This window comes from Pristiophorus japonicus, chromosome 12, assembly GCF_044704955.1.
Source record: "Pristiophorus japonicus isolate sPriJap1 chromosome 12, sPriJap1.hap1, whole genome shotgun sequence".
NCBI classification, from domain to species: domain Eukaryota; kingdom Metazoa; phylum Chordata; class Chondrichthyes; family Pristiophoridae; genus Pristiophorus; species Pristiophorus japonicus.
Window position 1 is genome coordinate 156,754,353 of NC_091988.1, and position 13,700 is coordinate 156,768,052.

The 13,700-nt window shown below is 45.0% G+C and overlaps 1 protein-coding gene across 1 annotated transcript in view; it reads left to right on the forward strand.

The window, feature by feature from the left end:
* The first annotated feature begins 600 nt into the window (after positions 1-600).
* Positions 601-13,700, forward strand: part of LOC139277512 (protein-glutamine gamma-glutamyltransferase 2-like) — a 55,445-nt gene continuing 42,345 nt past the window's right edge. Inside the window, exons 1-5 of the mRNA XM_070896057.1 lie at positions 601-707; positions 4,195-4,389; positions 8,013-8,252; positions 8,448-8,566; positions 9,399-9,527. Of these exons, the coding sequence (XP_070752158.1) occupies positions 695-707; positions 4,195-4,389; positions 8,013-8,252; positions 8,448-8,566; positions 9,399-9,527 (696 nt within the window). The 5' untranslated portion in view covers positions 601-694. The remainder of the gene's footprint in view (positions 708-4,194; positions 4,390-8,012; positions 8,253-8,447; positions 8,567-9,398; positions 9,528-13,700) is intronic.

Genomic DNA, 13,700 nt, shown 5'->3' on the forward strand with positions numbered 1-13,700 from the left:
TGTATCTGTCACTCTGTCACTGGCTGAGACTCCGTTCTTTCTACCCTAAATCTTAATGATGTTAAATTGCAGGTCAATGAGATGTTCAACTTTGTTTTCTGATTTATAATTGTATCTGGATCTTTGTCAGTTTCAAGGCCGACAAGGTATCAGGAAGTGAGTTGTTTTTTTAAAATAGTTTCTTTGACAGCTGAGAGAAGTCGCGTGACACCAGCAGACATTGATTGTTCATGTCTGGATTTGTCTTCCTTTAAAATGCAAAGACGTTAACACTTTCTACAAGCAGCTCTGTTGGTTTTGCTTTCTTGTGTATGGCTGACTCTCGAAATGTGTTGTGAACAGAGGAGAAAGGAGGTTGACTGTTTAACAAACAGCAGATCAGAGACACAGCAGATGAGTCTTGCAGTGTAGTCCAGTGCTGTCCAGTGCAGAAGCGAAGTCTTGATATCCAGTGAAGTCCAGGAATTCACAGGCCAAATTTGAGAAGTGATCTAGAGACATTGCCCTTTAATGCTGCCACGTACCATAGAGGTGTGGCAACATTTATGTACTGAGGCTACAAATAGACGCAGAGTATTCATTGTAAACAAGTGTTCCGGCTGTATAAGTCGAAGCTACATTCTGCTCTTGCAGGATACTGGAGAAGTGGGTCTGAGTGAGAGAGAGAGGGAAAAAATCATCTCCGTGAAACAACATGGACAAAATGAGTGAGTCCAAAGTTCTAATTTTGAAGGATCTCTTAATTTCCCTTTCTGTCTATTTGCTTATTCTTGTTAAATTATTTTTCTCTTCTTTTTTTCCCCTATACATGCTTAGACTTCAGTGCCTTGCGATATGGTTGAGCGATGCTAGTTTGAATGGGTTGAGGATCGTGTCTGCCACTTGGTTATGAGCGTCTGTTTGGATAGTACTGGCTTTATCGCCTGGGGACACTTTTCCCTTCTCTCCCTTTTGGCATAATTTAGATTGTAGACAGAAGTTGAGATTGAATATTTACATCTCTATATTTTATGCCCTGTTTTAGTTGTGGGTTTTCATATTTTGCTTAGGTATTTAACATGCATTTTCAAACTTGTGGTTTTCGGGGAAACCACAGCAGAATTCTACCAGTCCGAGCCTAATTAACATTAGCAGAGAGTGCGCAGAAGCGTCACCCTGATGAAAGACGGCAGCAATATCCCATGCCAATAGGAGCTACTGTTGGAAACTCATTACTGCCGTTCAAATTGTTGAGCAGTATAGATACACAGCGTGTTCTAATAATCCGCCAGGTTCCTGCTGTGGACCACTCTTCAGTGACCTCTAGTGGAATTTGTATGTTTTTTAGGTGTGTGGTGGGAGGTGGGGCTGGGTGTGTGTGTGTGTGTGTGTCTAAGGTGTGTCGATGGCAATGGAGCAATTCTCAGCTGTGATGCTCCCCATGGGCTAATAGCCTGCTGACACATTTCACAGCTGAAGTTAAAAAAGGCAGTCAACGCCCCACATCAGATAGCACATTCAGGTTAAGTTGGCACCTTCAAGATGAGATGGGAGAAAACTGGCTGAGGAGGCGATAATAAACTCGAATAACCAGAAAGTTTAATATTTAAGAAACTGTAGGAAGGGATTGAATTGAAACAGATCATTTTAGTAAACTTGAACATGTTAGAGGAAAGAAATGAAGATAGCAAGAAAATGTTTGGAAGAAACTGAATTGTGACTGAAAAAGATAATTTTTCTGATGCTTTATTTCCAACCTGTGTAATTGTTAAAAACGCTTCTTTAAATGTGAATTGCCATCTCCCTTTAAGGCATTGTTTTACAAACTATGCTGCTAATAAGCCGAATAAACAGAGAAACCTTCAATAAATCTGATGAACATGGAGAGAGACTTGGAATCCCCAGGGTCTGCCCGAGGGACCTCAGACCCCAACTTGAAAATTTCTGCTTTTAGACAACAGCTGACCCTGTCGGAGACATTTAATGAAATATAAGAGTATTTAAAAACTAGATTGCAATGTATTTCTGTCCTTCCAGGGTTAGTTATTTTAATTACAAATGAATGGCATGGGAGAGTGCTCCCCTTATTTTTAGAAGGTGAAATTAAGAATTAAAAGATGTTTTTTTTTGCTCACTTCATTTTCCTCCTCAGTCCTGTTGGTTGTGGCCCCAAAGGCTGATCTGGAGCCACGGAGGCCCCCACGAGGAGGAGCTCAGTAACATCAGTGAAACATGTCCAACTGCTGCTGTTGGCCCTAATGAGGCAAAAGTTTAAGGGGGTTAAATTTGATTGTCCCCGAAAATAAGGGTGGGGATCGCGATTAACCTGCGCCCGTTGATTCTGATGCAGGCAACACGTAAACTTCGCGCTTCCTGCTAATTTAAACGATTGCAGCGTTGAGGCAGCTCTAAACACACTGCTGAGTGTCTGAACACCTCAGAAGGGTGCCCAAGTTCGTGCGAGGCTAGCACCACTTAAAGCCAGCCTGCACCTTTAAAGGGGTGGTGCATTCTGGCTGGTGCAGGTGCTGGAAGTGGCTGGGGAATAGATTGTGACTTGCAAGAACACTTACTAATGGAGCACACATTCTCCCCTGTTGCCCTATCGTTCTCGTGGTGCACTGGATGCCTTGGTGGAGGAGGTGGAGGAAGAGAGAAATCTTCTATGCATAAGGGGCCAAGGGGGCCCTCCAGATAAACTGGGCAAAGGCAGTGGGAGCTAGTAGACAGGGGATGGTGACTGCCAGGAGTGAAGCCCCGAGGACCTTGATGTGATGCCGCAAAAAGTTCAATGACCTCATTAGCAATCAAGGTCAGTGAATTCATCTTCAAATGCCAAATTCCACCAAATGCACCACTGGTCTCACACATTGCTTAATGTACCATACCCCCATCACTCACCTACTGACAATCTCTATCAAACAGGACTCATACCTCTCATTAATAGCTTCATCTCACCCTCACACACTTAGCACTGTTGCAAGCCTCACACGCACATTTCATAGCTTGCACACACTGTCAACTATTCAACCATAACAGGCACATCACCCAAAGACATTGCACCACACACACTGACACAATTCCCTGTCTCTTGCAGCACAAGTTGGCACACAACCGATGGCAGCAAGAGTTAACTGGCGGGGGACAGTTGCACCTGCATGACCTTACCCTGATGGAGGAGACGGTGGTCACCTTCATTGGAGCAGCCATTGCTGAGTCCATGGTCAGCAGTGGGGCTGAAACAATCGAAGATGACGTTATCCTATTACCTCATGCTCCTTCTCACATCCCACTTCCGCTTCATCCCACAATCTCTTCTGATTTATAAGCTGCAGACGGTGTAAGCATATAGCTCTTGTGTTTTGCAACCACCTTCCCTCACCACAATCTTGTGACTTTCTCCTTTCAGATACCCAACAACTGCAACCTGGCCAGGCAGTGGTGGAGGAGCAAGGACTGGAAGAGGAAGCAGACAGTAATGATGCAGACACAGCACCATCACTCAATTTCACACTCGCAGCCACCAGCTCAGATACTGACACTCTGCGTACATTAGAGGATAGCTTAGACACGGGATCTGCATGTCGTGACTCACTGGGCACGAGTGACCTGTAGCCAGGGAGGACGCATAGGTAGTGCAGGTGTCAACTCCCCAGAGGACGAGGTCACATGCAGGTTTTGGTGCAGAGGACTGAGATGAGCACTTTGATGGAAAGGCTACAGAAGAATGCTGATGGGTATGCACAATGAAATGGTTGGTGCATTGATAGGCCTGCCAGAACGTCTGCGTGCAATGTCAAGGTGCATAGAGGATTCGGGCACTAACTTGGCACAGGGCTTTGCGCAGAGCTTGGAGCCCATCCTTTTCAGCATGGAAGTGATGGCAAACTCCATTAGCACATTTGCGGAGCCAATCAGAATGCACCATCTGATGGCCGATGTCTCAGCTTCTATTGCAGCTATGGGTGCCATTTTGGTTCCAATATGACGTACGTGGCGCTGTGCATACTTCCTTATTGCACGTTGATTGACGTCACGATCTGCCTACTCTGCATACTTCTAGTGCATGCTGCACGCATGCGCAATAACACCCTACCCAAGACAGCGTCCGGAACAACCTGAAACAAAATGGCACCCATAGCGCCCAAACAACGGGCGCTACAGAGCCGAATTTTGTGACCATAACTTCATAAACGTCCTTTGTTTTTTTTTTAGCTGGGGATTGTGCTCTATGGTCTTCAAAATGCCGAGTTGACTATCAATTTGAGAAGAATAACAAGGAGCACAGAACCGATGAGATCAGCACCAAGCGCCTGATAGTCAGAAGGGGACAGATCTTCAACATTAAGGTGAACTTCACGGATGGATCCAATCCAGAAATGACCAAGTTTAAATTGATCTTCGAGATAGGTAATGAGTCAAGGAATTTAAATATTACTATAATGTTGTAGTTGTAATGTAACAACAAAAGATATATGCAAAAGTAATATTTTGTACTTCTTCATACTCTTACCCTGTACAAACTGCTGTCACCACCCTCTCCTCAACAAACTATATCCTCATCACTGACTCCATTCCTCTCCCTGGACACTGGCTGATCCAGACTGTTTATAACCTTGGCTCCCTGTTTGACCCTGGGTTGAGTTTGTGACCCCCATAACTAGGATCACCTACTTCCATCTCCTCCCCTACCTCCAACTGCTGCTGAAACCCTTATTCATGATTTTATCACCCAGTCTTGATTACTCCAATGCTCTTCTGGCCGACTTCCAACTATCACATTCCCTAACCCAGCACATCCAAAACCCTGCTACCCTCTCCTATCCTGCACCAGGTTCTGCTTGACTATCACCCTTGCTGACTTACATTGGCACTCATTCCCTCATTCCCTCAATGCCTCCAATTTAAAATTCTCATTCCTCTGTTTAATCCCTTCCATGGCCCCACCCCTCCCTATCTCTGTGACCTCCTCCAGCCCTATATCTCCCCTTCCCCAAACTTGCCATTCCTCTGATTCTGGCCTTCCCTTTGCCCCACCATTGATGGGTATATTTCAGTTGTCTCAGCCTCATGCTCTGGAATTCCTTCCCTAAACCCCTCCATTGCTCCACCTCTTCACTCCATTCTCCTCTTCTAAGAATCTCTTGCAATGTTGCTCATATCCTTGCTACTCTTTGTTTGGTTTATTGAAGGTGTGTGTAACTGCGGTGAGGTGTCTTTATTTTCTTCGCTAAGGATGCATTTACACTGCAGTTAGCATTCTGAGGCTGGTAGCTGCGATCTGGGATTCAGAGAGGCAGAATCTGCCAGGCTGAAACTTGAGTTATTTTGCCCAGGAAATAAAGCAGATCTACTCTTCTAGCAGTTAAAATCTAAATGCTTGCACAATGTGAGGGTCCGTGTGTGCACTGTCTGAATATTTTAAACTAACTGACGGTGAGTGTAGGAAGTATTTGGGAGGTCCAAGGGTTTGACTTGGCTATGGATTTTACATCAAGCAGCATTGAATGAACATGGTGTGACTGCTTCCTCAAGCGAGATTCAAAGGCCGGAATTTTCACAGGAAAGAATGGGAGGGTTGGAGGCGAGTGGGAAGTGAAAGTTGGATAAATCTAAAACCCGATCCCCACCCACCTCCAACCCGCCCACTTTCACCGTTTACTGAGTGGGACGGGGCACGGGAAGCTAACCCGCTGCCAGGAGGCAGTTTATCAATTTAAATATTATAAACAGGCCTGAAGCCGCTTCGTTAACCGACTTTGCAGGTGGTCAGGGATCCCGGGGCTTCGGATTCCCGGTAGCTGCAATGAGGCGGCCTCAGCTTCTGGGAGCAATCATTGTGGGGCGGGAGGAGCAGGTATGCTTCCTCCCAGCCCCCCAAACTCCACCATCAGCAGCCTGAACACCCCCCCCCCCCCGCGGGGTTGGAGTTCGGACCCCCTCCCCTGTTCGCGACTCAGTCTTGGGGTCGGAGTTCGGACCTCCCCACCACCCTTTGTGTTATTTGTGTGCTATGTGCAGTTAAGGTGTTTCCCACTAAAACTGTAACCATGCCAGTAGCTAGTCAATGATTTCAATTGGACTACACTGCCTTAGACTTTAGAGTAACGTCACAGCCCTGACTCCAGCAACTTTAGAGTTAATACAATGGCCCCAAGTTTCGTCATGATTTGCTCCTGATTTTTAGGAGCAACTGGTGTAGAACAGAGTATCTTAGAAATCGGAATTCTCGCCATTTAGTTTGCTCCAGTTCTAGTCAGTGAGAACACTTTCATTTTGGAACAGAATTTTTTTTTCAAAAGGGGGCGTGTCCGGCCACTTACGCCTGTTTTCAAAGTTTCGTCAGTGAAGACTTACTCCAAACTAACTTAGAATGGAGTAAGTGAAGATTTTTGTACGCTCAAAAAAACCTTGTCTACACTTTAGAAAATCAGGCGTAGGTTACAAATCAGGCGTAGGGAATGGGGGGGGGGGGTGTGTTTAAAAGGGAAGTTTACAAACATTAAACACTTCAGTTTTACAAATAAAGAGCCATCATCAATAATAAATGATAAAACATCAATAAATCAATCAAAAAAAATTAATAAAACATTTAAAAAAAATCAATAAATAAAACATTTTCTATTTACCGACTGCAGCACCGGGAGCACTCCAACAGCGTACTGGGATGCCCCCCGCCCCCCACCCCCCAAGGGTGTCTCTGTCTGTCTCTGTCTGTCTGTGTGTGTCTCTCATTCTCTGTCTGTCAGTGTCTGTGTTTCTGACAGCGAGGGGAGGAGGGGGGTAGAGGGGGAGAAGGGGAGAAAGGAGATGGGGGGAAGAGGGAGGGGGGATGGAGGGGAAAGGGGGGAAGAGGGGAGGGGGGAGGAGGGAAGGGGGTAGGGGGAGGGGAGGAGGGGAGGAGGGGGGAAGAAGGGAGGGAGAAAGGAGATGGGGGGGGAAAGAGGGAGGGGAAAGGGAGGGGGGAGGAGGGGAAAGGGAGGGGGAAGAAGAAGGAAGGGGGAGGAAGAAGGAGGGGGGGAAGAAGGGGGGAGGAGGGGGGGAAGAAGGGGGGAGGAGGGGGAGAAAGGAGATGGGGGGAGGGGAAAGAAGGGGGGGGAAGAGAGGGGAGGGAAAGGGGGGGAAGAGAGGGGAGCGGGTAAAGGGGGAGAGAGGGAATGGAAGAAGGGGGAGGGAGAAAGGAGGGGGGGGGAAGGAAGGGGGGCGGGAGGGCCCGAGACTTCGGGCAGGGCCCGTCCCCAGCACCAGCACCAGCACCAGCACCAGCACCAGATTTACAGGTAGGTGGCGTTGGGTCGGGATCGCGGGTTGGGGGGGGTGGAGGGAGGTCGGGTCGGGTCCGGGGGCGGGGGGGGTGGAAGCGGGAGTAGGGTTGGTGTCGGGACCGGTCCGGAGGTGGGGGGCGGGAAGCGGGATTCGAGTCGGGTCGGGAGGAAGCAGGAGCTGGGCGTGGGAGGAGCCTTATTCACGCAGCCCCAGTGAGGCCATTCGGCCAGGGCTAGGGACTGCGTGCTTCGGCCCCTCCCAGTTTTGGGTGCCTGGAACTACTGCACATACGTGCCCACTGTAGCACGCATGTGCAGAGGTCCCGGCACTGTTTTCAGCGCAGGGACCTGGCTCCGCCCCCTACTGCTCGTGCTGCGCTGCACTGCGCCGAGCTGCAAACGACATGCAGGGAGCTGGAGAATCTGGAAGTTTTTTTTAGGCGCACATTGTGGCGCGAAAAATGGGCGTCCAGGTCGGGACTGCGCCGTTCTAGGCGCGGCTCGAAATTTGGGCCCATTATGGGGACCTCTTTGCACTGATGTCAAAGGTGTCGTTCAGATATATCATAAGAGAAGTGTAAATGAGACATGAGGGGAATATTACCTTGAACTGGGATCTGAATAAATAACTATAGTGTAAGGTGCTATGAAGTGACTTCGCTTAACATATATATTGAATTCAAAAGACATGATCATAAAATATAAAAGCATGGTACAATGATTTGAATCTGGTGTATTATTAATTTAACTGTGCTTGTCTTGCTTTAGGTCCAGAACCTAAGAAATCAAACAGAACCCAAGTAGTGGTTCCTTTCACAAAGTCAATAAATGTAAAAAGATGGAGTGGAATCATTTCCTCTTCCACCAGCAGTGAATGGTGCCTGGCCATATCACCATCGCCAAAAGCCAAGATTGGTTACCACAGCTTAGTTCTGCAACACATTGATGACCAACATGTGAAGTACTATATTGGAAACTTTGTGGTACTCTTCAACCCATGGTGCTCAGGTACAGCTCCTTTTCTGCAATTGGCGTGTTATCACATGTGGTGCTGTGGTGATTGCCTCACAATTGTGCGTGAGTTCAGCTGATTTTGATGGTAATGCTGGAACCGGTGCATTATCAGCCCCACAATTGTAACTGTTCTATTGTTTATACATCACGTATGACCTGATTGTTGTTCCATCTGCTTTATCTATTCAGAGGATGAAGTCTTTCTGAACAGCGATTCTCAGCGAGATGAGTATGTGATGAATGAAACTGGAATTATTTATGTTGGTAGTAGCGATTACATACATCATGTTGCCTGGAACTTTGGACAGGTATATGAAAATCAGAAAACTTTCTGGTGCATTCCCTTTATCAACTAACATTAAATCCAGTAAAATTTTTAGACTTTTACTTACATGGTTTGACAGTAATTCTGTTTTAATTTAAATGACATATTTGATATAAGGTCAGATTCTGCTTAGTGTTAATTCCCAGAGATACACAAATGTTTTAAAATGTTGATCAGGAGATTTCTCAATGGAATATCAAACGGTGCATGTTATGTACAGCTGTGAGATAAAGCTGTACATAAAGTGCTCTTCTGCAAGATCTGGCTCTCCCCTATTGGTCTATAAGTCTGCACAATGGCATTGCATCTTGAGCTTAGTGAACACCTGAATGTTATAGCCATGGTACAGAATCCTGACCTGCAGCACAGGAACAGTTAAATGAATTAAACACTGCAAGTGGCTGAGTATCATATAATCTTCTTGAAGGAACCAAAGCAAAGTGCAGGACACCACTCAGGTTGAAACAAGAAGGAGAGAGGATGAGGTAATTTGGAAGTGGTGATTAGGTGACTCCAATATTGGATTTAAAAGTCTGTAATTTGAATGGGAGCGAAATGTTTAAGGGAAGTGAGCAGTTTGATATTTCTGAGGCCCTGAGAGAGAATGGGTCACTTTAGAAGTTAGCGTATTATGTTAAAGGATACAGGGAAGAACAGGAGCCCAGAGGACAGCTTATATATTGCATTGCTAATGAATGAAGAAAAGTAAAATAAAATCAAATGGAATACTGTAGCATGAGAGTAATTTCAGGACTTCAATTAATGAATCATTTCTAATATTGTTTACCAATTGAAACATATGTTAATTTTTCCAGTTTGAAGAAGATATTTTGGACATTTGCCTTAAGATATTGGACAATGCACCCTTGTATCTGAAAAATCCAAGTAAGGCTCTTGCAACGAGAGGTTATCCTGTTCATATTGCGAGAACTGTGTCTGCCATGGTAAGCATTTAAATGTTAAGGGTAAAGGTGCAGCTTCCCCAATGGTTTTGTTGGTAAAGTCACTGTGTTGTAAGCCGCATAGACTTGAAGTAATAGATTTGATTCCTAGTCTGTGATGACTTAGCTGAATGGTGCCAGAAAAGAACATTGGGTTCTACAATTAACCTCAAGTTCTAGGCCAAGGAAGAGGGAATTCAGGCAGGGTTATTAAGTGATCCCTGTGCATTCATGTAGGTGTCTGTTGAGGACAGAATTGGGTATGAAATACTGCCCCTGTTAATTTGCCAATACTCACTGTATCGGCTCATACATAAATGGCTGCCTTGGGCAAGGAACCTAGGGGGCCTGGCATCTATGGAACTAGCACAAAGCAAGATCCTCAGGAAAGGAGGGAGAAATGGAGAAAATGTGTGGAGAGTTAATGAATAATAAAATAATGGCCTGTAATTTGCAGTCAGCAGCAAAGCAAAGGCATTCGCCATTGGCCAGGAAGTAAGCTTCGTGCAAAGATTTCACAATCTGTGTCGTGCTTTCCGCTGTGTAATTCCAATCAATGGAGTTTAGTGGGAATCCCACAATGCAAGCTGCTGTAATGTCAACAGCTTAGTTTTGTCACTGAAAAACATCAATTAGTTTTTTAGGGCCATAAGGCTGTTAAAACCCCAGTTACACCTAATCCCTTTGGGTGTAACTTTTAGTGGGACATTTAACAGTGTACTTACTATGGAAGAGACACAGTTTTTGAAGTTTTCATGATTTGAGAGATGTTACTGATTGCCGGCTCGGGGTGGGGGGGGGCGTGTGTACTGTGCAGCTGTGGAGGAGCAGGGAATGACAGACTGCAACTTCAGGATTTCTGTATCAGGCTGTACATGGGCTAAATCCAGAAGTTGCAATCAGTTTCAAAGGTGAAATGACGGTGAACGCTGCCAGTTTGCCATTAGCAGGACCGCAAATTCCAGGCCAACATTTTTAGGGAATCATTAGCTGTTGTAACCCAAGTGACTAAATATTATACTATTCTCAAAATTACTCTTTTGTGCACCTCAGAATATATTTAACCCTAGTTGCGCATCCTCTATTCAATCCCTCAGTCACCTGACTGGAATACTGATAGCTAATTCTGAGGTAGGTCCTTTTTAACCATAAATGGATTCTGGTAAAGTATCCATGCAACAGATTCCCTTATATTTTCTCATTGGAAGCATAATTAGGATCAATTCAAGACCACCAGTTCTGTTTCATCATTTGGGTCTGATCAGTAACTCGTCCCCGTCACCCCTGCCGATTCCAGTCTTTTCATCTCCTCATATCTCCCTCCCACCGTCTTGATTCCAACATGTTTAAACCTCCTCAGTCTGGTTGATTGTCCTTTCTGGTGACCTTTCACAGTAGTTTCAATTCTCTTGCATTTGCTTCAGGCATGTGGATGACAGCACTGTGCTGAAATAAGGGGAGGTTTTCCCTCACTGCCGTGCCTGGGGCTCGTTCAGTTCCCTAGACACAGCAAAGGAGAAAAAGGGTCTTTCCACCCTACCTACCCGCATCCCTGCCCTCCCTGCCCCCCCTCCCTGGGGATTTCCTGGGGCTCCCCAAATTAAACCACTGCAGTACATGCAGGTCTCATATATTATAATGGAAATGAGGTGGGAGGGGAGTTCCTGAGGTATTATTGAGAAGCCCAGGTGCAGGCTGAGGCCAGCCATTCAGATCACCATCAAGGTGGAAATGGAAAGAGAGAAGATGGAGAAATTCAGAATTGTGTGTTGCCAAATTTGGATTTTAGAAGATATTAAAGCAAGAAGTGAAAACTAAGTGAAAAGAAAGAACTTGCATGTATGAATGTGTCTTTGATGGCCTCAGTACAACCCAAAGTTCTTCACAGCCCATGAAGTATATTTGAAGTGTAATCACGGTTGTAATTTATGGAAATGTGGCTCCCAATTTGTGCAAAACAAGGTCCCACGAATAGAAATGCAGTGTGGGACTAATGGTGATCCTGTAATTTATTGCAAAAGTCTAGACCCTAGCAAGTGCTTATACCATGAAAAAGAGAGAGAGAGTTTGTTTGATGTATCGACTCTCAACATCTGAACAATGCCCTGAAATGTGGACACTATCCACTTCCTGTGATCAATGACATCTTGCCACAGATGTCAAATGTAAAGGTCTACACTAAAGCAGATTGTAAGGAGAATTTCTTGCAATGTGAACTAGACACAGAGTCCTCCTACCTCACAACCTTCCAGACTCCATGGGAATACTATCGATATAATAGAATGCCATTTAGCATCAGTCCTGCCCCGGAAATCTTCCAGCAGAAGCTAGACCAGAACCTCAAGGGTCTAGATGGAGTCTACAAGATTGCAAATTATATCTTGATCACGACGCGATGAGACACTTAAACTCATGACTCAAACTTACGCAAATTCATGCAGAGATGCAGAGAGCGAAACATCAAACTAAACTTCGATAAGTTCGAATACGAGTTCCCAAGTGAAATACATGCGACACATAAGGTTTAGTGATGGACTCAAAGCCAATCCAATCAAAGGGGTCACAATCAACGAACTGCAGAAACCGCAAGATGTCGCAGGTGTACAATGATTTGTCTGCATGACAAATTACCTCGCAAAATTCTTGCCAGATCTTTCAGACCTCAGCAAGCCTCTGCGATGGCTTACTCATAAAGACACAGTCTGGAAATGGACTGAAGAACAAGACAAAATGTTTGAAGCTATCAAACAACGCGTGACACATTCTCCGGCGCTCAGGTACTTTGACCACAAACTTGCAATCGAAGGTCAAGAAGATGCTTCAAGCAAGGGTCTTGGGTTTGTCCTTCTGTAACAGGGACAACCAATTGCATACGCGAACCAAGCGCTCACTCCAGCAGAAATGCAATACTCAAATCAAAAAGAAGCTGCTTGCTCAAGTCTTCGGAATGGAATGAAACCAGCAATATGTATACGGTCGCAAGATCATGCTATGGACAGACCATAAGCCTTTGGTTGCAATACAACGCAGGCCATTATCTGCAGCACCCAAGCGACTACAATGTCTGCTCATTTGGCTCAACCAATATGATGTTGAAATAAAGTATCAACCAGGAAAAGAAATGTACCTAGCATACACCCTCTCACGCACATACCGCAAACATGGCGAGATCAACGACAGAAATTGCAGTGGAATGCATCCACATGGTGAACTTTCTCCCACTCTCCAAACAAGGACTGACTAACATGCAACTGCAAATGACTCCACACTACAACTGGTCATGCAACAAACCACAACGGGATGGCCAGAAATGACACATGAATGCCCATCTGAAACACATGCATACATCAAAGTTCGTGACAAACTCACAACAAAGAATGGCATAGTCTTCAAAGGCTATCACTGTGTCATACCAAAATCTCTGAGATCTGACATTCGTCAGTGACTTCATGTTGCTCAAACTGGCATCGAGACCACTCTTCGACGTGCCAGAGAATCCGTTTACTGGCCAGGACTGAACAGTGATATAAAAGATTATGTTTCAAAGTGTGAAACATGAAACACTTAGATAAAGAATCAATAATACAAAATTTTGTTGTTGTTTGTTAAACTTGTAATTTAATACATATATTCATAAGAAGTTAACTTCCCATTTATATTGAAGCTAACTTTAATTCATTTTTGTTTCTTATGCATTATCTCGTTCGGGTTTGATCATATCACCCTCTAGCTAGGAGGTGTCGATATAATGTATTGCACCCTCTAGCTAGGAGGTATTGAGAGAGAGAGGGGGTTGGTGAAGGAACGCCATCTTAAGCTCCACATGGCTGTCTGAGATCTCCCAAATAAATAGAGTTAAGTTGAACTAAGAGTGTTCAAGAGACTATTCAACTACTTTCGTGATGATTTGTCGTTTTTCCAAACGATCGAGTTCCTCTTTCAGCATTTGTTTAATCGCTATTGGCACCCGTCTGGGTGGCATTACAGCTGATGTCGCTGATTCATTAAGTTTAAGGTGGATTGTCCCTGGCATGTGTTCAAGTCCCTTAAACACATCCAGATATGCATTGTTGACATCAGTTCTTGATGCTAACGAGACGTTTGCCTTGTTCGTAGTTTGCGATTCGCGTGGTTCATTTACCACCACGATATCCTGATGCTGCACATAAAAAATGA